This window comes from Rhinoderma darwinii, chromosome 1, assembly GCF_050947455.1.
Source record: "Rhinoderma darwinii isolate aRhiDar2 chromosome 1, aRhiDar2.hap1, whole genome shotgun sequence".
NCBI lineage: Eukaryota > Metazoa > Chordata > Amphibia > Anura > Rhinodermatidae > Rhinoderma > Rhinoderma darwinii.
The window spans coordinates 494315120-494340222 of NC_134687.1; the positions used below are offsets into that span (position 1 = coordinate 494315120).

General features: G+C 41.7%; 1 protein-coding gene across 1 annotated transcript in view; it reads right to left on the bottom strand.

Moving 5' to 3' along the window:
- Positions 1–3373: 3373 nt before the first annotated feature.
- Positions 3374–25103, bottom strand: part of ZNRF3 (zinc and ring finger 3) — a 164199-nt gene continuing 142469 nt past the window's right edge. The window contains 8 exon segments of the mRNA XM_075835528.1: positions 3374–5254; positions 5840–7402; positions 7925–8012; positions 8014–8028; positions 8331–8498; positions 9890–10000; positions 11363–11494; positions 12429–12503. Coding sequence (XP_075691643.1) covers positions 5229–5254; positions 5840–7402; positions 7925–8012; positions 8014–8028; positions 8331–8498; positions 9890–10000; positions 11363–11494; positions 12429–12503 — 2178 coding nt within the window. The 3' untranslated portion in view covers positions 3374–5228.

Here is a 25103-nt window from a genome sequence, read left to right on the forward strand (position 1 = left end):
CACGGATATGCCATAAAGGTCTCATGGCTGGAATAACACTTTAAGGTCCGTTTACAATGGCCAATTATTGCTATGATTCGCTCATTTTGTAACGATAATTGGCCAGTGTGAATAGGAAAAAAAATTAAAAATCAATGATCCGCGTTCTAACTATGGATCGATCACGTTGCTATAAATGGTAATTGACAACACGATATGTAAATATAAATGCCACTCATCGTGACCTCTATAAAAGACTTAGCGCATGGATTTGGGGCACAGCTCATTGTAATTAGGCTGCTATGATACTCCTCATCTGCCCTGGATAAACTCCTTCCTGACAACTGCGAGGATAGTCCTAATGGAAATGTCCATCGGTTCCTCGTTGTGTGTAAAGGCACCTTTAACGGCTGTCGTGAAACTAAAACTATAACTCCTAGCATGTCCAAACAGCCACATGCTCACTGGAAATTGCAATTTCACAACAGCTTAAGAAACACAGGTCGCAAACCATGGATGTTAAGAAAAGTTTGCCCAAACTATTGTTAATGAATGCAGGGAGATATGAAACACTAATTCCAATATTAGGCTGTGTTCACATCAGCGTTGCCCTTCCGTTGAGGGGTTCTGTCTGAGGTTTCCGTCGGGTTCACCACTCAACGGAAAGGCAAACTGAAACCTTCGCTTGCATTTCCCTTACCATTGACCTCAATGGTGACGGAAACGTTGTTAAAAGGTTACCGTTTGCCATCGTTGTGACAGGGTTCCGTTGTTTTGACGGAATAGCGCAATCGACTGCGCTATTGGCTCCGTCAAGAACAACGGAACCCTGTCACAGCGGTAACAAACGGAAACCATTAACAACGCTTCCGTCACCATTGAGATCAATGGTAAGGGAAACGCAAGCAAAGGTTTCAGTTTGCCTTTCCGTTGAGTGGTGAACCCGACGGAAACCTCAGACGGAACCCCTCAAAGGAATGGCAACGCTGATGTGAACAGGCCCTTAGCAGCATTATCACTTTCAGTGCAGGTGAGACCAGTAAAGCTATGCTGCTCTCCAGAAGCACAGATAACATTATGGAATTGAATAGAACATCTTATATTGTGTTAGATTATCTGAATACTTCAGATTAGTATACGTTATCAATAGACTAAGTACTGCGGTTCAACATACATCAGAGAAAACAAGTACCCGATCCAATATTAGCTTGAAACATCCCGAAATCTTCACAGATCTTTACCAAAGGCAGGTGTTACCCTGAGCTTATTAGAGCGGTTTGCTCAAGAACAGCCATCTGTCATCTCTATTCCTACAGTAGTATTAACAATGAATGAGTTAACTTAACATTTTCCGCCTCTTTAACCAGACCCTAGCACTATAAAAAGACCAAATGCTAACATTTAACTGCAAGTCAAAAAGCATTGTGTCCGTATAATCAATGATTACAATGTAGCTTTAATATAGGGAATACCTGGCTACAGGTCAATGCTGCAGCAATCCAGTCCAATATGGCAGTACTTACTAGGGCAATTTCCATCAGTAGACAAGAAATCTGTATATAGAAACACTATACGCATTGTGCATCGGCTTTTTTTTTTTATAATTCATTATTTAACACAGCCTATTCATTTATAAAGAACATCACTGAGAATGTAGCCTATCGATTCATTATGAAACAAGCAACATCATTGACACTGGACATTTGGGCTTTAGACCGAGCAAGCAGATTACCCCTTTGGAACAACATGCAAGCAATATGTGCCCCTCAGTTTAGTCCCTTACACGCAAGGCTGGATTCACACGAGCACATTACGTCCGTAAAGGACGGAACGTATTTCGGCCGCAAGTCCCGGACTGAACACACTGCAGGGAGCCGGGCTCCTAGCATCATACTTATGTACGATGCTAGGAGTCCCTGCCTCGCTGCGGGACAACTGTCCCGTACTGTAATCATGTTTTCAGTACGGAACAAGAGTTCCACGGAGAGGCAGGGACTCCTAGCGTCGTACATAACTATGACGCTAGGAGCCCGGCTCCCTGCAGTGTGTTCGGTCAGGGACTTGCGGCCGAAATACGTCTGTCCTTTACGGATGTAATGTGCTCGTGTGAATCCAGCCTAAGGGTGCTGTTTTAGAAGGTAGCAGTGGGCCCGCTTAACTACTAGGCCCCTGGGCAGCGGAACGCGTTGCACACAGATATGGTAGGTCTGCTCCTGCATTTGTCACCAGATGCAGCAGTCACTTAAATTCCTACTCCGATAAGGCAATGGCAAAAAAGAAGTTCCAGCTACCTGGGAAAAAAAAAAAAAAAAAACTTGGAAGGAAATAGGAGGTATGCAATCTGGTGGAAAGTCACTTTCAGTGGTTTCAGCTGTAAAAATGGTTGCCATGTGTGCAGTGTACCAATTCACTCAGAATCAGTGGTCCATAAGTATTGTGTCATTTTTTGAATGTGGATTTTGTTTTGAAACCTTAAAAAAAACTCTTCAATATAGCGCGTCTCTTCCACTTCTTCGTAAAACAGGTCAGTCTGACATTTCATTTGCCACCGTGGACAGTAAGTAAATCTTAAAACATGGATGAATGTTCTTTTAGTTTTTATTGAAGAGAAATATTTCATTCTCAAGTCCTCAATATGAGAACATTTCTGGATGTTTGCGGTAACATAATAAACTAGGATAGTGAATTCGCATTAGTAGTAGTTCTTGCTTACTGCATAACATGTTGTTTCCCTTCGTTTAATCGCTGCTAGGATGGAGGCTATCACCAGGGGTAGGGCAGGTTACCACTGACCCCCTCACTGGCACTTTTGGAGTTTGGGCACAAATGTGACAACAAGATCACCTTAGATAGGGCACACCCTTTAAGATGCATTTTGATTTGGAGTGAGGGAGGTTTGGTTGAGGGGAATAAGCCACTGCCAAATAAGCCTGAACTCCCGTAGAAACAAAAGAGAAGTAACATTAAAATTCAACATGCCCAATCCTTCATTTCCCTACAACATTTCTGTCGAAGGAGAGTTGGGAGTCAACAATATAGAAAAGATAGTTGGTCAATCACACTAAAAGCTGAGGGCTTATCTAATTGGCATGGCCAACTTTAACCTTAAGGGATGAGAACAAATGAATTTGCTGGAAAAAAAAAAAGAAGAATTCAACAGGTCCACATACACATTAGATTATTGGTGGATCTAACCAAAAATGATGGGATCTGACGATCAATCTAATACTTAGTGATCAACAGTAAAGATGGCCATACAACGTCAATAAACGCTGTTGAATGCTCACTGAGTCGACAGTGAATTCTCCTGACTTACCCATACACGCTTGGTTCGGCTGTGTACGTGTTCCCAATGGGAAGAGGAGAATAAGCCACTGCCACCTTTGCTCCTTTGCTTGGGATCCTTGAGAACAAAGGATAGGGCAAGTTGAAATTCAAGACGCCTACACCCCCCCCCCGCCATCTGCCAAATGAACATACCCATTAGATGAACAGCCGGTGCCAGCGAAATTGGCAGGTTCGGCTGATGTTATTCTAATGTGTTTGGTCACCTTTAGTGAGGTCACAAGGGAAAGAGGAAGGATGCTAAACATTTTTGGAAGTCTATGAAATTAAAGTGGCTCAGAAATTTAATCTTTAGTAGAAATCCAATTACCCTACCAATTAGCCACTGGTTTAATCCATAATGTATCAGTAAGTGCGTAGGCTGTGAAATAATATATATGTCTGGTAGTATGATCTCCAAGTCTCCATATATAGAGAATTTGTACTGAAGGGATCTCTAAATAATTAGCTATTACTACTATATTATAATATCATTGCATATAGACTGGAAGTGACACCCGTGCCTGAAAAAGAGTCTCTCAAAAATTATACTTCAGGACAGACCTACCTAGTATTTATAGGACTATACGAATAGGTTGCAGTAATGCCCAAAGTATTCTGGCCACTGTCATAATTGGATCTGGCTATACAAGGTCACTGAGGACAACCATTGTATTGTCCAAACCAATACATAGCTCATTGGTTCACTAGAAAACATGGCAACCGTCAGTCGAGTACTGAAATTCAAAACAATTGGTAGGCAACAAAATGGGCACCTACTTAGCGGTTAAGACTATTAAAACTTATAGGAAAACTTATAAGTTAAATGAAAGACAAAATTCTGAATGAATAAAATTAGAATACATATACATTCCTATTTAGGGGGGCACTCACAGGAACACATTTGAAGTTCAGTTTAAAGTGTACATTTTGCCTGTACCCAGTGTAGGCATCAAATCTGTGAATGAAACCAATATTCATGAGAATATAGCATTCCCACAGAAACTAGTGACATCACTAAGGCACAAAGTGAATGGGCAGGACATGTCCCCAATAACAAAACGTCTGCCTTCACTGTGGGAAGCATATTGGCACATGTCAACCAAGACCAGTCCATTTTTTAGCATATTACTTGTGAGTGCAAACTGATTTACGGATAGATACACACAGACCATTCTAGAAATATGACATGAAAAACATATTTAAAATATATTTGCATTGCACAAATACATTCATGTAAAAAAATGATTACTGTAACATAAAAGTGGTTTTAGCTTATGATCATTACAAAGAATGCACCATAAATATAAACTGCAGCTCTATAGAATACAAATTAGGACACGGTTTAGCAAAGGCTCAACTTAAATACAAAATCATTTGTCATTTAAAGAGGCAGATAAAAACAAAAGTTAACCCCTGATCACTCTTTTTGTGTTTTTTTTTTTCCAGGCGTCATAGCCAACAGATAAAAATAATATTAATATTTTCTTGTTTATTTTATTGAAAAAATATATATCTCTTTTTCATCAGGAAAAGACAGTTCTTGCGCATTTACAAACTCACAAGGAAAAAAAAATAAATCTAAAAACAGCAACCAAAAAATAATATAGATTTATATATATATATATTTATATATATATTTATAAAATAAAAGATAACATACAAAAAAAAAAAAAAAAACCCTAAAAACAAATAACACAGATTCTCCAATTGCCAGGTCCAGGGAATAAAGCAGGTAAAAGTGGTTGTACTGTGTGGTGGATCCAGATCACGGTGCATTGTGAAGTCCAACGTTAAAGAAAAAAAAAAATGTTTTTAACAAAAGTGTGATGTTTTTTTATTTATTTAAATTCTTCTTTCATTAAAAGTTCAGAAAATATTCCACAAGATTCGAATTAAAAACTAGTAGTTTGTATCCATAGTGCTCAGTCTTTGTCTGTGGGTTGGCAGCCTGTTGAACATGGAACATAAAAGACCGGAATATAAATGACATTAGAAATGATATGTACAAAGATTATAAAGATCATACAATCACAATCCAAAAAATACTCCTAAAAGCAAAAGTGATAGCAGTACTTCACATTAGAAAATACTACAAACCACGTAATAAAGTATTAGTCCAAAGCCCACAAACACACATTATAGTGTAAAACCAGTTTAGGCACAAGCAGGACTGGGAGAGCTTGGGGTGGAGGCAGTTAACTCTGCCTCACTATAAAGTGATCTATTTTCTCATTCCAAACAATAAGGTAGCTGTCAAATGATGGCTATGCTCTTATCGAACAGCCAAAAACAATATCCTATAGTCAATGTGACATTTCTCTGGAAAGTAATGTATGTTCTGTATAGCGCTATATCCTGTAAGTTATCTAAATTTATCTTGTAAAAATGTATATTATAAAATTAGGTATCAGTGTATTCAAAAATGGCTTCAAGATCCAGTGAGTTTTTAAGTTACCATTTTGTTCATTATAAAACATTTTCTTTAGGTTACATTATTGTTGCTTTTATACCCTCAATAACTACAAGTCATTACCTGTGACATTTCCAGCTCCCTCTGCTCCTGTACTTCGACACAGGGCACGTGTCTCCTCTACAAGCACACAACAAGGTCCTTCTTGGCAGTACAGTACCTCCTCCTCATCATCATCACCCTCCATCTCCCAGGAGACATGTCCCACACAATCTAAGCCACCCTCATAGCCTGGATCCTCAGGAATGATGGGTATTGGTTGCCCAGCCTCGCATCCAGCTACCGCAGCAGCAGCTGCTGCCGCTGCCGCCTCTGCCAGGGCATACTGAATGCTGACTGCATAGTCCTCAGAGTAGCAGCTCCCGTGATTCTCCTCATAGAGGCAGCAGGGCCGGGAAGAATGGCCTAGTACTGGCCCTGGTTCTGTCCGGTGTAAAAGGCTGGGGGTAACACTGTACAAGCCTCCACTGGAGGGTGCAGCAGTTGCTTGTTGGGGTTCAGTACCCATATACAAGCTTGTGCAGTCTTGACTGGGATCCCCAGTAGGCCTTTGAAAACAACAAGGGCAGCCCTTTTCAGGCCCCCGCCAGTCTCTTCCACCCTCTTGTGAGATGGAACAAGAGGCTTCTGGGACTAATCCAGAGGCCAGAGCAGCCCCTCGGCGCTCTAGGGAGGAATTGCTGCTATAATTCAGCTCCAGGCTGCAACTAGACAAGCGATCCTGAGAGGAAGAATTTGGGAAGGCCTGGTGAGGTCTGCAATCTGACCTACCTCTTCCAGGTCCTGCTCCAATATCCCCCCCACATGTTGTGGCATTCCCTACTCCAGTCCTAGCAGGACTTCGACTCCTGTACACATATGGGTCAAAGTCGCTACTGAGAGAGCTTCGAAATGTGGAGCAGCTGCCATATACACCCTGGTTGCTGGCCTCTGTGCAGTCCAGCATGGAGTCGCTAGATGAAGCATGTCCTTGTGCTGAGCTGGAACTGGAGCTACTATCACTGCAGGGTACATCAGCCAAATAGCCACTGCATACTGAGCGATGTTGGTGCTGACTATGAAGAAAGCAACTTCCGCCAGTTGTTGAAGGAGCCATGTGCATCAAGGTAGGGGCAGGCTGGTAGAGCAGATTAGCACCCGTCTGAAAGGCATGGTTCAACCCTTTTTCTAGTCCTCTGGGCATCGGACTACCACCTGTGGTTTCCTGGTGATGCGGGTAACTCAGCCCCTGGAAGTAGTAGTGCTGGTACATGGTTTCATATTGAGAGTAACAGGTAGCAGTGTTAAAGCCTCTTCCTCCGTACTTGGAACGCCGGAAGCCTTGACCAGCTTCTGGATATGGAGCGTGTTCCATATCACAGTGATGGCCTGGAGCTTGCTGATCTATTGACACAGGCCTGTATCCAGTTAGAAAAGGAGGTTCCACTGGCCGCTCCACAGTGAGTACCGTGATGGGATTGCCATGTGGGCCCATGCTGGTGCGAGTTGGATATGCAGCAATAGGTCCAGTTCGTTGTACCCTTCCTGGGTAGTGGACTGGGAGAATAACTCTCTGTTGCTGTTGGTGTCGGACACGGTTGCCAGAGCTATCAATACACATAGTACCATGACCACCTTTCTTCTGCTCTGTGGTGTAAGAAAAGAAAATATGTAAGTATCTACAATTAAATTTGACTTGACAATACAGTAGTTTCAAGTATGGCTTTAAAACATTAAATATATCATTTTATATAGAGAAAAGCCATGTCTGTGGAATAGGAAGACTGTATAAAATTGCTTTTATCATCAACTGAAAACATAATTAACCCAGAAGCGTTCGTTGAAACTCCTGGACCCAATTCAAAATCTGCAACAGGGCCCCCCCAACTATGTGCCAATTATAGGGCTGGTGTCTTTTACAGGGCAGAGGTGCCTTTGGGTCTCCTCAGGCACCAAGGCTTGTGTGCTACTGCCGCCTCTGCACCCTCTGAATTAAACTTCTGTAAATAAAAGGTATTCTAATTATTCACCATACATGGAAACACGGTTGGCTTGTTTATTTTGTAACCGGACCATTTCAACACTCCCCCTGGTCGTCCATTCAATATGTGCAAAAAGGCCGAAATCATACTTGTGTTTTAACATTCAACTTCTACCTATCCCACTTACCAATAATATTGTGTCTGCAATGTGGACATGTATGATTCTGTAAAAGCCAGGGGTCCACACACCTCTTATGAAAGCGATGTGTGCAAGGAAATGACTCTTAGCTCCTAGGTAAGACAAGGGAAAAATGCCATAAGACACAATGATGATGACTAATACCTAAAACAATAGGCCTGGGTCTTCTAATTATTTATGCTTTATAGAAGCACTGGAGGATAAACATAGTATTACCTACATCATGACTCGGAGCGGGCCTTAAATAACAGTTCAAACATTTAAAACTTACTATAATACTACAAAAACTCATTGGTATAGTATGGTATCAAATAAAAGTAAGTGCACTGAAATGAGATGAAATACCCATACAATAAATATTTTCTGATGAAGGTCATGATTTGTTGGATCTTACCTCTCCATCAATATATTTTTCTAGGCATATGGCACAGTCTGAGGTGGAACTGCTACTTAGTGTATCAAGGCCACCGCAGCTACCCTCACGAGCCACTTTGCCCTTGGCTTTGAATTTTCTGGTCTCCATTTTTTCCAATGCCTGAACTGCCATCCTGTTCATGGAGTCCTGTAAGAGAAGTTCATTACCATAATTAATCTCGCAACAAAACGGTTATGTATCATAATCAAAACATACAATTATAGTCGCAATGTAAAGTAGTCTGTCTTCCTATAGACCGCAATGAATGGGCCCATGTACTTCTAGCCAGGGTAGACCTTCTACAATGCATTATGGTACAGAATATCAGCACCATGCAAAACCAAATAAAGTACTGATGTGCAAAAAGGTTGAAAAGGTTTTCTGAATATTTTATATATTGCAAAGAAATCCTTTTGAAAGCAGGCATAAAAAAAACGAAAAAAAAATAAGTTTGAGTAAGCGGTAAATTCGGAAACGGATTCTATCTTTGATTTTTTTTCCAGTGCAGGTTACACAATTAACTGGTTATAGGCTCTTCCACGGTCAGTCTGTAGTAGTTCTTACATAAAGGGGAAATATATTTTAACCACTGATATTCCTAGCTATTTAGTGAACCACTTTTATTCAGAGCGTTCTCTGGTCAACAAGGTACTAAAAGCCACTCAGGACGTACATTATAGGTCAAAATTGGCAATTGTGAACTACATGACATGTTTGGTTTTGGTTTTATGAGCCCCTGGAGCAACAAAATTTATGTACAAAGCAATATTTTGGTAAAAAAACGAAAACAGTCATAGGCCGATAAAAATGGCCGCTTTGGTCTGTTTTTCTCGGGCGTTTTGCATCCGTTCCGTTTCTATTCTGTGTGGGTAGAGCCACCCAGCACCCAGTGTAGGTAGTGCCACACAGCACCCCTTGTACATAGCATCCCCCCACACAGATGCCCCCCCCTTCCTGTAGGTAGCGCCACAGTAGTGGACCGCTCCAGTAGAAGTCAGGGACTTCTCCTGGAGCGGAATCCCCGGCCACAGCTTCGGCAACGCTGTGGCCGGGGATTCCGCTTGAGGAGAAATCCCTGATGTCACTGTCCATATATGGACAGCTTCGGTAGCGCTGTGGCCGGGGATTAGGGATCCCGCTCCTACAGGGAGCACAAAAAAATACCCTCCTCCTCCTCACTTGCAATTTGCACTGTGAGGAGGAGAAGAGCGCGAGCGAGGGGCAGAAAGCACGGCCGTCACTCAGATCACATCTGATCATAGACTTCTATGGGAGCCGTGCGGCCGGGAAAATGTCCAGAAATAGGGCATGTTCCATTTTTTTGATGGCCCAGATTACCAGGCCACCGAAAAAAATCAGCCGTGTGAATAGCCCCATTTGGTGTCTATTGTCCTTACTGCGGCAGTGCGACGGCCGTTCAAAAAACGTCCGTCACACGGCCGAGAATCCCTGTCGTGTGAATAGGGCCATACACTTGAGTGAAACAGGAAACTTAAATCAATTATTCCTCACAGTATTTATTTACAACCAATGCATACCTGACTTCTTCTTTGCTTTAATTTGATCTTGATAAGAAGGATAAGGCAGACCAGTGACACCACTACAAAGAAGGCCAGGAAGATTCCCATGTCAAAATATTCAGTAGGTTGCTGATGAGAAAGAGAAACAACCATTGTCAAATACATTTCAAGAGGCTCTGTCACCAGATTATAAGTGCCCTATCTTCTATATAATCTGATCGGCGCTGTGATGTAGATAACAGCAGTGTTTTTTATATAGAAAAACGATTACTTTTGACCAAGTTATAAACTATTTTAGATTTATACTAATTAGTTTCTGATTAGACAACTGGGCGTGTTTTTACTTTTTACCAACTGGGCATTGTACAGAGCAGTGTATGACGCTGACCAAATCAGTGACTAATCAGCGTCATATACTTCTCATTGTTCCAGCCCAGCTTCGTTCACTGCACAATCACACTGTGGAACAATGAGAAGTGTATGACGCTGATTGGTCAGTGTCATACACTTCTCTTCAAAACGCCCAGTTGGTAAAAGGTAAAAACACGCCCAGTTGTCTATTAAGAAACGAATTAGCATAAAACTAAAATTGTTTATAATTTTGTAAAAAAATCATAGTTTTTCAAAATAAAAAACACTTTTATCTACATTACAGCACCGATCACATTATGTAGGTTATAGGGCACTTATAATCTGGTGACAGAAGCTCTTTAAGCTTACCTAACCTTCAGAATAAAGATGTCATGTGTGAACAAGAATATAACGATATTTCCGCCATTATAGGACTTGTAAAAAAATATATATATACAGAATACAAGTTTTCCCCTCTACAGGCTCTCACTCATTCTCAGGTGTTTTTTTTTCTGAGCTAGTTGGCGGAGCCTAACTGCAATCACGTCTGCCATACATGTTCTTTTCTCTATCACATATACAGAAGCATGAAGGAAATTATATAGCAGTAATAAGCAGTGTAGCAACAATGGGGTGAAATAGAACACAAACCAGGAAGCTGCAGCATGTCTGTGTGTATCATTTTTATTCTGCTCCTGCTCCCCCCTCCATAGAATTGTGCGGGCAGCATATCTGTATCTTTCGCTTCTCCCTCCTCCCCTCTCCATAGACTTCTATTGGCAGGCTGTGAAGAGACACCCCCTTACACTTCACTACCTGAAGTCCATCTCATCTGCTCTGTAACTAGGTGCCGATTTTGATTGACAACAGGGGTAAGGAGCAGATTACAGAAAGTGAAACACCTAGTGTTATAACGTCACACATAATTTACATGGATAAAATAAGTAAATTTTAACAGTTCGTAAATTACAAAGTTGATCTATTTCAGATATACTATTAGATTAACAAGTTGCTTGAAAAGTTAGTATCCATTTAAGTAAAACTTTAACATCCCACCTTTTGAAGTCAGTGGTCTGTTTTGGTGCTTTACAATTTATATCCCTATAGAACAAAGGCATCTCCAAGAATCACACAGCTTACCCGAGGTGGACGATGCTGAATTCTTGCTCGAGCACCCTTCTGCTTATTGACTATGTTCATGAGTTTAATAGCATCATTGCCTTTCATATATACAACTGGCCTCTTAAGTGGGTCTTCCAAGCCTTGATTCAGCTGCAAGAGAGAAATGATAGAATAAGGGGACACCCGAGGCATTAATGGAAACTTTAATAATTGTCTAGTTATACAAGAAGTTTACATTGTATGAAATCATTAAAAAGTGATCTGCTTGGATATTTAAACTCCACGTGCTAAACCAGTGCAAACTGATACAATACTGAAATCCTCCCTGACATCTTGAAATCAGTGACCTCACGGTCTATACATTTACTAGATGCAATATCTGTGGTCACCAGTAGTTGTTCTATGCAGCACAAAGGTTACTGCATGAACTAGTACAACTGCTAAGATCTGAAGATAGGGTGAAGATAGGGTGAAGATGGGGTGAAGATGGTCATAGGGAGGTATATGATATAAGGCTAGCTTTTTATTATTATTATTTTTTTACGATTGGTAAAACTCGGGGTGTAGTTCGCCTTTAAAGACCAAATAAAACATAAAGACTCAATCTTATATTTATGCCTGCAAATGAATGAGCTGTAGGACATAGTTGATGTCACTGAAGAATTGATACTAAACAAGGTCTGTCCACCATCTCTTTCTGAAGACCGGATACAGTTGACAGAGCCATCAGCGCACTACAACCTGGCTCTGCTCTGCTCCCTACAAATCTGCAGATTTTTTTACCTAGCCAAGATGAGAGTACATATTTATGGTGAAGTCGGGAAAGATAGCCATCATTCAAATGAGTGTTCAGCTTTCATGTACGAAGACCTGCCCTTATAAAAACTATGCATTATATGTGACTATATGGTCAGTTGAGTCTCAGTTAAAGAATGTCAATGCTTTTTTAAATAATCAAACAAATAATCATTTAAAAAGGGACAGAGACCGACAATACTGAATATCACTTCTCAGCACTGAAAGAAAGCCTCTACAAATGGAGGGGACGTATGCAGTCAAGCCCCTATAGGAATACAACACATACCTGCTCCACAGCATCAGGGTTGTCAGAGACATCAAAGATCACCGCTGTAGCCCCTCTCTGCACCGCCCGCTTAGCCTAGAATGCAAAACGAAAAGAAGTTTAACCTACATTAGAGTAGGAATGCAATACTTCTGCGAATATAGAAAAATAGAAGATAGAGAATTGACCATTTAATTGGGTCTAGATCTGAAAATTAACCCCACAAGCGATGGGAGGACATTCAAAAAGATAAAATTATATGCAAAGGAAAAATGGAGGCGTCACAGATAACCATCCCCCGCCCGTGTTTTTGCCGCAGGTAAAATATTATGCAGCATAATTAAGAAATGTATCTCATAGCTATAATATGAATTAGACAAGATCACAATATACGGCTCTGTTCACATCTACACTTGCTTTTCCGTCTTTCTATTCCATCATAGGAACGGGAAACTGGTAAAAATGGAAGCGCCGGATCAGTTGCATGATGGAAAACAAAGGCGCTCTACAGAACCCATTGACTTGAATAGGTTCCATCGGGTTATTGTCGCTTTGCTGCACGCTGCGCTATTCTTTCCGGCACATATGACGGAATCTGAGACAGAGTCTAATTCATATTGTTAACATGCAATACGATAAGAAAAGCCTATAGATGAAGTGTTCATTAAAGGGGTTGTACATTTCAGAAAAGCCATTTTCATATAGCCTATTAGGGAATTCTGAGTTAATAAAGGTGGGCCCTTGTTCAGGATCCAAATCTCTTCGCCAGATTGTAGAGCGGTTACAAAGAGCATCTCTCGCTCTGGAGGACCTGTCCTGCATTACACGGACAACCCACTGATTTAAATGAAAAATGTGTAATGCCTAAATTCCCCTGTGTTGGCGCTGCAGAGAAATTGAACCCTTACTGCCAGGTTTCCTCATACATTAGAGCGGACTGCTAGGGGGAAACTTTGTTATCAGCTTATTGTCAAGTGATCCATCTAACAAGTTGGGATTATACAAAGCACAGCACCACTTTATATTAGGCCTTTAAACCTAAATAACCAGTACATGTAATCGAGATATAAGTCCATATTTGAAGGCATCTGACACACAGGCATTTAATAAGCAAGACTTGGTAAACATGATGAAAACGCTGCCCATGTTTTTCAAATGTGTTTTTTCAAACATTACCAATGCATAAAGGGATTTTCCAGCTTCTGAACCTTAGTAAATGGTCTGTGGGGGCCCGACACCTGGGCCCTGCACCAGATCAACTGGTCCGGTGCCTCCAAAACAGTTAGCTCCGGCCACGGAATAGCGGCGGAGCTGCAGTACAATTCAAGTGAATAGGCGCGGACCTGCAGTTCTGCAGCACGGCCGCTATGCTATGTATGGGGCCAACTACTTCCGGGCTTCGTACATAGCATTATGTGCCCCAACATCCGGTGCCCGCAGGCCACCGAAGCGGCTTATCGGAGCGGGGTCCAGGTGTCGGACCCACACCGATGATCTATCCGGTGGATAGGTCATCAGTTGTCAGGAGGTGGACAACCATTTTAACCAAAATGTTGCAGTCAGCGCTTCATTCGAACACCTGTGAGTACTCACATTGAGAATAATTACAGATGTATCACCATTTAACGTTTCTTGAATTGCATTAAATTATACGATTGGCCGTGATACCGATTCACAACAATCTCGCACCATCGGGTAAAAAACGCACACATTAAAACATATACATTTTTATTTGTAATTGGTTTGCTTGAGAGTCTACATGCGATGGACGTCTGACATAGAAGGCATACTTTTTATTTTGTGCGTTTCTCATCTCACGTTACGCATTTTGAGCTACTGTACATTGGGTTTAGGAATAAGTTAAGGGAGGTCATATCTTTTAATGGCATCTGAAGCAAAAGTTAAATACCCAAGTTTGATGTCAATGTGAACGAACACAACATGAAAAAATATATATCATCACGATCTGCTTTTTAAAAAAACAAATTGTAAATTGTAAAAAACAAAAAACACCTCATGAGAAACAACTCTGGTAAATACTGATAATGGTACTTCAAATATGGAATATTTTTCCAACTACCTAGTAGTGTTGGATTTAGAGTAAGTACGTATTTATACATCTCCATTACCTTTTCATAGATACATTATATTCCATTTTAAGTCACTTTAATAGATTAGGAGGACGATTAGTGCTCAAACAGAAGTACTAAAAATGTGCAGTTAGAGCAAAGTAGTAAACAAGAACGCTCCAGATGCAGTTTTAACTTCTTTCCTCTAGAGGTCAGTACAGTTTGTGGTAAAACATCCCAGAGGCTCAAAAACGAATGTTCGTTTTTGTAGTTTGAGGCTGCACATAAAGTGGAGTTAACAATACAGACGTAATCGGCATCTGACCCCCAATATAGCGGGACCATAGCTTTATTTTGTTTTCATAAATATATACGTAGCATGATCATTGTTTTTTATGGTTTCAGTGAACATTTATTGCAATAGGACTAATCGATTAGCAAATGAGTTGTAGCGACACTTGTGAGATTCAATCGTGATTTTCTGACATCTTATCCTACTGTGGAGAATTGTTGTTCATGATAAATTATAAATATTTTTGGTTATATTAACACTGTTTTTTGTGGGTGTTTTTAATCACATTTTTCAGAGTTTTTATGTGCTTCATTATTGCTTTAAAAAACGCATGCGGTTAACTGCGATTTTGCGATGCGCTTTTCGGCTGTGCGGCTATTATAGATGAAGCACAGTCACGTGCTTCATCTGTAAAAGCTGCACGGCCAAAAACCCCATGGCATAATTGTGGTGTTTTTTTTTTATTTTTAAATTCAACTGCTAGTCCACCTTCAGCCACCTCCTTGTGAATGGGAGAAAGTCAACTACCTTGAACCCATAGGATGCATCCAAATGAGGTGTATGCCCATACTTTGATCGTATATTTCCAAGAAGTCATAACATTAAAACCACTAGGGGGTGACATGAATGACCATGCCACATGTCAAGGGGTAGGATCTATTAGGCAGAAAGTCAGCAGTCAGTTCTTTACGTTTGTGTGTTAAATGTAGGGAAAATGGGCAAACGTACGGATCTGAACGAATTTGACAAGGCCTAAATTGTTCTAGCTAGACTGGGTCAGAGTATTTCAAAAACAGCAGATCTCGTGGGGTGTCACTTTTATGCAGTGGTTAGTACATACCAAAAAGTGGTCCAAGAAAGGAGAACAGGCCAAAGGGAAGGCTAGCCCAACTGGTCCGATTCCACAGAAGAGCAACTGTCGGACAAATTTCTGAAAACTTACTGCTGGCTATGGTAGAAATATGTCAGAACACACAGTTTATGGGGAACAGATGGCACCAGAATGCACTATGGCAAGAAAGCAAGTTTGATGGTCTGGGCAATGTTCTGCTGGGAAACCTTAGTTCCTGGCATTCATGTGCTTGTTACTTTGACATGTACCACCTACCTAAACATTGCTGCAGACCAAGTACACCCCTTCATGGCAACCATAGTCCATAATGGCAGTGTCCTCTCTCAGCAGAATGATGCAAAATCGTTCGGGAATGGTTTGAGGAACATGACAAAAAGCTCATGGGGGCCCCTGCTCATAAATTACAAGACCAAAATATTCTCTTGCGAACGTCTTGGTGCCAGATAACACAGGACACCTTCAGTGGTATCAACAAGTAATAGCTGTTTTAGTTGGCATGAGGGGGACCGAAAAAATACAAGGCAGGTGGTTTTAATGATCGGTGTGTATGCTACACAACAGCAACATAAGATTTAGTAAATTTGCTCAAAGGCCCTGTTCTATTCTATCCTGAAGCAGCATAAAAATATTTTTATACAGCACGATATACGTTTTTATACATGGGAGCCCAAGTGTGACGGATGCCAATGTATGCCATCCGTCACAGGTATACGTTAAACGTATAACTTGGGTAGCCTTCCCAGGGCCAGAATTCCCGGGAAGATCAGCAGGTGTTGTGCCCGCAGTTGATGACCGGCAGAACGTCCTACTTACCAGAAGCCGCGACCGCAGGATACTTTCTTCATGACGTCATCTCACTCCCCAGAGACGCTGGGACACGCCCCCTCTGTGTCCTGTAGGGGGCGCACACTTAATCCTAGCCTTAAAGAGGCTCTGTCACCAGATTTTCAAACCCCTATCTCGTATTGCAGCAGATCGGCGCTGCAATGTAGATTACAGTAACGTTGTTTTTTTTTCAAAAACGAGCATTTTTGGCCAAGTTATGAGCATTTTTATATTTATGCAAATGGGCCTTTAAGTACAACTGGGCGTGTTTAAAGTTATGTCCAAGTGGGCGTGTATAGTGTTGTGCAGAGGAGTGTATGACGCTGACCAACCAGTGACATACACTTCTCATTGTTCCAGCCCATTGTTACAGTGTGATTGTGCAGTGAAAGAGGCTGGGCTGTAACAATGAGAAGTGTATGATGCTGATTAGTCACTGATTGGTCAGCGTCATACACTCCTCTACACAACGCCCAGTTGGTAAAAAATAAAAACACGCCCAGTTGTCTATTAAGAAACTAATTAGCATAAATCTAAAGTAGATCATAACTTTGTCAAAAATGATAGTTTTTCAAAATAAAAACCACGGTTGTAATCTACATTACAGCACCGATCAAATTATGTAGGAGATCGGGCATTTATAATCTGGTGACAGAGCCTCTTTAAAGGACCAGCGCGCGCACTTGTGCAAAGTTGCCCAGCCGATCCCTTTACACCCTGGACTTTAAAAAGGGCTCTGCCCTTCCTCTCTTTGCCTGCGCGTTGTTGTGTCTTCCCATGTTAGTCTTTGCAAACGGTCCCTTAGTTGTATCCTGTATCCAGTGTTCCCGTTTCCTGTATCCAATAATTGTATTTGTCCCATACGTTAGTCGAGTGTGTCATCTGTGCCAACGGTCTGCTACGCCGAGTGGCTGCCAAATCATCTATCAGGTACTCTTGCCCTAGAGACCGTTATGGACTATTGTTTGGCCAGCTGCTACTCCTCTACAGCGGAGCGGCCTAGTGGGTCCCACATACCCCAAAGCCGTGACATCAGGTAACGCTCTAGCCAGGTATTCTGGCCCAGGGAAGTCCCTGACGTCACATTCCATGTATGGACAGCGATGTCAGGGGCTTCCTCTTGGAGCAGAATTCCCTGCTAGAGCGTTGCCGATGCTCTCGCCGGGGATTCTTGCATTACAAAGCCCCTAACATCACTGTCCATTTATGGACCATAACGTCAAGGGCTTTCCCAAGACAGGAGTCCCTGGCCAGAGCGCTTGCGATGCTCTGGCCGGGGGACTCCATAGTTGAAAGCCCTGCCATCACTGTCTATATATGCACAGTGATGTCAGGGGCCTCACCAGGCTCGGCACTTAAAGTAGCGCTGTGACCAGGGATTTTGGGCGACGTATCCCACTGTATGCCTATACAGTGGGATAACTCAATGCCTGCCATGGGAGGTATACGTCAGGACTCCTCCCGACATATAAACTTAGACGGAAGTGAAAAACAGGATGTGAATAGGCCCTAAGAAGAAGAGTATTCTAAGGCTGGAGACCAGATTAACACATAATGCAATAAGAGATTTACCAAGCATCTGGATTTTACTGAAAACCAAAACAAAAAGCGTTCTTGCATCAGTGTAAAAAGGCAACATAGCTGCAAAAGAGGGTGAAGGGACAACACTTACGAGTGGAGGGCGTTTAATGAAGTGCATGTTGTTTAAAATTCGGCTTTAAAATGTACTGTAGTATTTAGATCTAGGGGTCATACATGTCTGGGATCCCTTTGAAAGTTGCGCTCTCAGACGTTACTTTGTACAGTGCTCTTGGTGGAGCTGTGCTCTTGGTGAGAGTACCTATTAAACACATTACACACACTTCATACATGCACTCCTGCATTCCACAAGCCTCCCATATCCGGAACTTTAGGACTGCTGGCTCCGACCTTGCAGGTTCTCTTGGCAGGAGATCAAAGCAGCAAACAGCACGGAATGCAATCGCTTGCTCTGTTCTCCTACTCTTATTCTCACTCCCTCCTCTTAGCAACCTCTGTTTCTCTAGTGCTTTATGTTATTACTTGCCTTATGTCAGCTCCCCTCTCCTCAGTGCCAACCACTAGACTATTATTTATTTCTATAGTGCCATCGCCTTCCGTGGTGCTTTACATAGCTACTCATTTAGAACAAGTACATAAAAGTAAATTTCTAAGTGCCTGTTCACATCTGCGTTTGGGTTTCCATTGTTCTGCTCCGTGAGAGGAGCAGAACAATGAACATACTGGAAGGCTCGGTTCCGCTGAGCAAAAACGAATGCACGGGAGAAGTTGCCCAACACATCCAAAGTTTTCCGCGCTCATATTTTAGAAGACCTTTGGAAAGTGAAAGCAACAACCCAACTGGACAATTGCTCCACTTTTTCCTTGCTCTAATTTTGATGAATCTCCCCGATGTAATTACATTAGGTGACAGTCCTGCTCATACGAGCTTCCAATATAGAAGGAATAAGGGGATACATGAGATTCTACCCCATATACGTATACCCTTAGATCACGAGTCAATATATTATTTACTAGCCAAACCGTAAGAACATCTCTAGACCTCATCAAAGAACACCCTAAAAATGTTGGTGCCAGCTCCAAATTTCTAGGTGTATTGGCTACCTGGCGCCTAGGATTTGACCAGCATTAGGTTAGATTATCTGCATAAAATACAGTTATTAATTTTAAAAAAAAAGGGACTTCCAAAAGAAAAATTACAAAAAGGAAGGAAAACAGTTAAGTGATGTCTGTGTAGAAAGGTGGAGCAAAGAAAAAAAACAAAAATCTTTTAAACTAATTTTCCACACAAGACGTTTTTTGCCTCTTAATTATGAATGAGCGTATACCAAGCACAAACGAGTACAGGGAGAGTCTATGAAAAAAAAGGTACGGCAACGGGTGGAAGTCCTTTTTCAGGAAACATGGACCCAGGCTATGTAGCTGTGGACAATCTATAGACATGGGTTTACTGGTAGATGAAACATACAATTCACTTGGGGATGTGATTGAATGTCAAGGGGACTTTCAGATGTTCTGATCTGTCACCACAAAAGTTAATAAGACTGAAATTATCAGTAGGCAGAAAACTATCAGAAATAGAGCTCAGCGCACAATGTTAGGCGTCTATTGGGAGCAATGGGTGTCACATGTAATGAGGGGAAGCTTTGGTAGCAGCAGAAAACAGCCTAATTTCCCACCCTAGACATAAAACAAATTCATGTCCCAGTAAAAAGGAAATCAACAGAGACCGCTCAGTAAATTTCCTAAATGGATGACCACAAGTAACATTGTCCAGTCTTCTCACTTCACTGAAAAGTCTTATGTCCCATTCGGCTTGGCCACAAACCTTAACTGGATTGTATCATCTGAGGTCAACTAATGTTATCCACTATAAGCAGAGGTTAAAAAGTTTGTAGAGAAATGGAGGATCTTTACCAAAAATAAATAAAATAACTATTGTGACGTGATCTGGGTGGTCTCTGTGAGTTTGACTCCTTATCGGGGGAAGCAACTCATTTGCGCATACTATTTTGCTTTATTTACTAGCGCTTGCGCCATATCTGGTCATTATTTGACTTGTAACGCTGGAACTCGGAAGTGGGGCAGTGCGTATTCCGGAAACAGCAAGTGGGGCAGTGTGTATCCCGGTAGTGGGGCATCCCTGAAACACGAAGTGGGGCAGTGTGTATCATGCGACTGTCTTAAACTTCCTGGTTCCGATCTAGATTTGGCGCCCAAACGGTGTGTGGGATGTAGAGTGTCTTTTGGAAACCAGGCATTGAGTCCTTTGGGCTCCATACCTAGTTTACAAAAGACTCTACAGGGGTAGTCTTGTCCATGTACATTACAGCCACCACTAGCTCCATTCCTTTGTTAACTCTATGTGTCCATTGATTATATTGTACCATTAGGGATTTAAAATGCAGCATTTTGTCCAAAGAAGCCGTACCAACGGCGATACGTGTGTGGTCTCAGCCCCACTCTTGCCCTCACAGGACCTGGTCTTTAATTTCACCAGCATGGTGTGGTTATCGCACCTTTTCCGATCTTGCATACTTTTTCATTATTTATTTGCATGGTCGTTGCATTCTATATTTGACATTCCATTTTCAGTCATTCAAATGCAGATTTTTCTGGGTGTTTTCTTATAAGTGACATTTCTCCTGTTCTAACAGGGCAATAGTTGGGGTCCCTTTGGCATTTCTTTAGGCCAGGAACATGCGCTCTCTTTTCTTAATTTTTCGATGTTTTTTCCCTTTTGAGTACTGCTGTGCTCATGGTTTGTACTTTTTCATGTATATTGTAATAAAGAAACTTAAATTGTTTTTGCATGTCGACTCTAGTAGCATTTGTCTTTTCTCTTCCGTCTGTATATTTATAATAGTATTGTGCCACCTGGAGTTCAAAGTGTATAGCAATGTGCTCATCCACCTAACGAGCGGAGTGCTGGTGGACATGCATGCAAAGTCACTTTCCCAACAGTCAGGTCTCCTGCAGTGAACAGAGGATCACTATGCAAACAGATGCGATCACTATGCCAATAGAAATAAAACTTTTCTCTTGCTTGTCAGGAAAGAGGCAGAGACTATACTGTAGGATGGCAATTTAGCGGAGCTTACTCCTTCTCCTCATCTTGTTCGGATTGTAAAGCTTTGCATCCAGATATAAACCATGCACATGCCCACTCAGTTTGGATTGTTCTTTCAGTTATATTTTCATTGGTTTCTAAGGCAGTGCATACTGTAGACGTCACACAGTATATATCTTCATTACTCTGGATCTCATGTTACCTATCTGCAAGGAAATTAAGAAGGGACAATATTGTCAGCTACCAGACGGAAAAGGAGACTGATTATGCACAGAGCCCTCCCGCTACAGCACAGATTAGCATCAGCACCAAGGGGGACACAGGAAAGCAATAAAAGAGAATAAATAAATAAATATATTATATATATATATATATATATATATATATATATATTGCAGATATACAAAAAAAACAGCAGCACCGGCAGCATGTGGGTGCAAGCTCTGTGGAACAGACCAATGTCCAAAGTATACAGCAATCGAAAGAACGAGCAGCAACTCCAAATATCAAGTGAAAAAAGATGGGTACTTTATTGCCCATCCAACGTTTCAGCTCCGTCCACTAGAACCTCTACTCGATCATTCAATTGCTATATAAACACACACATTATATATATATATATATATATACACACACACACATATACACACACACACTACCGTTCAAAAGTTTGGGGTCACCCAGACAATTGTGTTTTCCATGAAAACTCACACTTTTATTTATCAAATGAGTTGCAAAATGACTAGAAAATATAGTCAAGACATTGACAAGGTTAGAAATAATGATTTTTATTTCAAATAATAATTTTCTCCTTCAAACTTTGCTTTCGTCAAAGAATGCTCCATTTGCAGCAATTACAGCATTGCAGCCCTTTGGCATTCTAGCTGTTAATTTGCTGATGTAATCGGGAGAAATTTTACCCCATGCTTCCAGCAGGCCCTCCCACAAGTTGGATTGGCTTGATGGGCACTTCTTGCGTACCATACGGTCAAGCTGCTCCCACAACAGCTCTATGGGGTTGAGATCTGGTGACTGCGCTGGCCACTCCATTACAGATAGAATACCAGCTGCGTGCTTCTTCCCTAAATAGTTCTTGCATAATTTGGAGGTGTGCTTTGGGTCATTGTCCTGTTGTAGGATGAAATTGGCTCCAATCAAGCGCTGTCCACAGGGTATGGCATGGCGTTGCAAAATGGAGTGAGCCTTCCTTATTCAAAATCCCTTTTACCTTGTACAAATCTCCCACTTTACCAGCACCAAAGCAACCCCAGACCATCACATTACCTCCACAATGCTTGACAGATGGCGTCAGGCACTCTTCCAGCATCTTTTCAGTTGTTCTGCGTCTCACAAATGTTCTTCTGTGTGATCCAAACACCTCAAACTTCAATTAGTCTGTCCATAACACTTTTTCCAATCTTCCTCTGTCCAATGTCTGTGTGCTTTTGCCCATATTAATATTTTCCTTTCATTAGCCAGTCTCAGATATGGCTTTTTCTTTGCCACTCTGCCCTGAAGGCCAGCATCCCGGAGTCGCCTCTTCACTGTAGACGTTGACACTGGCGTTTTGCGGGTACTATTTAATGAAGCTGCCAGTTGAGGACCTGTGAGGCGTCTATTTCTCAAACTAGAGACTCTAATGTACTTGTCTTGTTGCTCAGTTGTGCAGCGGGGCCTCCCACTTCTCTTTCTACTTTGGTTAGAGCCTGTTTGTGCTGTCCTCTGAAGGGAGTAGTACACACCGTTGTAGGAAATCTTCCCTTTCTTGGCAATTTCTGGCATGGAATAGCCTTCATTTCTAAGAACAAGAATAGACTGTCGAGTTTCACATGAAAGCTCTCTTTTTCTAGCCATTTTGAGAGTTTAATCTAACCCACAAATGTAATTCCAGATTCTCAACTAGCTCAAAGGAAGGTCAGTTTTATAGCTCCTCTAAACAGCAAAAGTGTTTACAGCGGTGCTAACATAATTGCACAAGGGTTTTCAAGTGTTTTCTAATCATCCATTAGCCTTCTAACACAGTTAGCAAACACAATGTACCATTAGAACACTGGAGTGATGGTTGCTGGAAATGGGCCTCTATACACCTATGTAGATATTGCATTAAAAACCAGACATTTGCAGCTAGAATAGTCATTTCAGCACATTAACAATGTATAGAGTGTATTTTTTATTAATTCAATGTTATCTTCATTGAAAAAAACTGTGCTTTTCTTTCAAAAATAAGGAAATTTCTAAGGGACCCTAAACTTTTGAACGGTAGTGTATGTATGTATGTATGTATGTATGTATGTATGTATGAATGATATATATATATATACACACACACACACACACACACACACACACACACACACACACACACACACACACACACACACACACAGTGCCTGCCAAAAGTTTTGGAACACCCTCACAACTTTTGAACGGCTCGAGGTAGAGGGTTAAAATTTGGTGGGATTTAACGGGGTTATAAAATCTACCAGTTAACACCCAAAAAAACACCCACACCCCCTTGGGGGCAGTAAAATGTTAAAATGGCACAGGGGGTTGAGTGGGGCTCATTTGAAAGCTCTTTTCAATACAAAAACGATGCTGAAAACGATTTTGAGATATGTTTTTTTTTCGCTAAGATCTTGAACGTTAAATTTAACATCTTCATTTTCGGCTACCGCCGGTGTTAGCATTGCCCAAAATGTACCGCGCGGAACGTGTGTGTGTGTAGCCCGAGACAAGGACCCCGGGTATTTAACGACTCCAAAATCTCTCTGCGCGCGGTGTGGGTGGGTGTTGTCCGGCCAACCAACGCAAGACCGAGGACATGTATTATGTGTATTAGTACAAACATAACAATTACTGTATTAAATCAAATGTTCGAACAGATGTCCTTCAACAACTTGACAGTGTCCTAAGCAAACGTAAAACGTGCGGAAAGCATTTCCAGCAATATTTTGAATAGCCGGTACGACTTGGTTTCTTAGCAAATTGCAGTAATTTTCTGCATTTATGTTTCCTTCAATGAAAAACGGTCCTACAATATGATTGAGCAATATTCCGGCCCAAACGTTAACCTTCTGAGGATACTGGGTATGACCGTCTCTCATCCAGTGTGGATTTTCATCTGCCCAATTCCTCATGTTCTGTCGATTTACAGAACCGTTTAGTTCAAACGTAGCTTTCGTCCGAAAAACAGGTCCAGATGAAAATCTGATGATCATCAAATCGTGTCATCATTATATCGCAAAATTCCACTCTTCTGTCATGATCATCTTCGGATAGCTCCTGAACTAGACACATTTTATAAGGAAGAAAATTATGCCTCTTCAAAATTCGACGCGCTGATATCATTTTGTTGTGCTCCACTCGAGACAGATGTATGAGGATTATCATGTACAGTGAGCAGAACATCTCAAGCTTTTTCATCATTACTCACATGTTTGGGTCTTCCGGATCTTGGTGCGTCTTTAATTGAACCGGTTATTTCGAAACGATGAACAGTTCTTTTAACTGGTTCCCGACCGCTGGCTGTATTTTTACGGCCAGCGGTCAGGGTTCTTAAAACCCGAGCCATAGGCTTTTTACGGCTCGGGTTTTAACTTGCTGCCCGCGCGATTGGGCAGCTGAATGTCGGGTCTCCGGCTGTCTGTGACTGCCGGGGACCCTGAGGAGAAGATAGAAGCAGCTGTCGTTGCTTCTGACTTCTCCGATGTCTTTTTACACAGCGCTCAATGAACGCTGTGTATAGGAATAGAGACAGCAGCAGCGGCTGAATGGTCAATGGGGCATTTCTATCTAACTAAATGGCAAGGGGTCGTGATCTCTACGCTCTGACACTGCCCAATCAGCTACGGACAGTGTCAGGGCGGATTGCGGTGTTCCCTCCCGCGAGAACACACACACACACACACAGACAGAGAGCACTCGCTGCAGAAGCGTGCGTGCGTGTTCTTGCGGGAGGAAATACAGTGCAAGCTGCCCTGACACGGTCTGTAGCCGATTGGGCAGTGTCAGAGCGAAAACATCACGCACCCTTGCCATTTAATTAGAT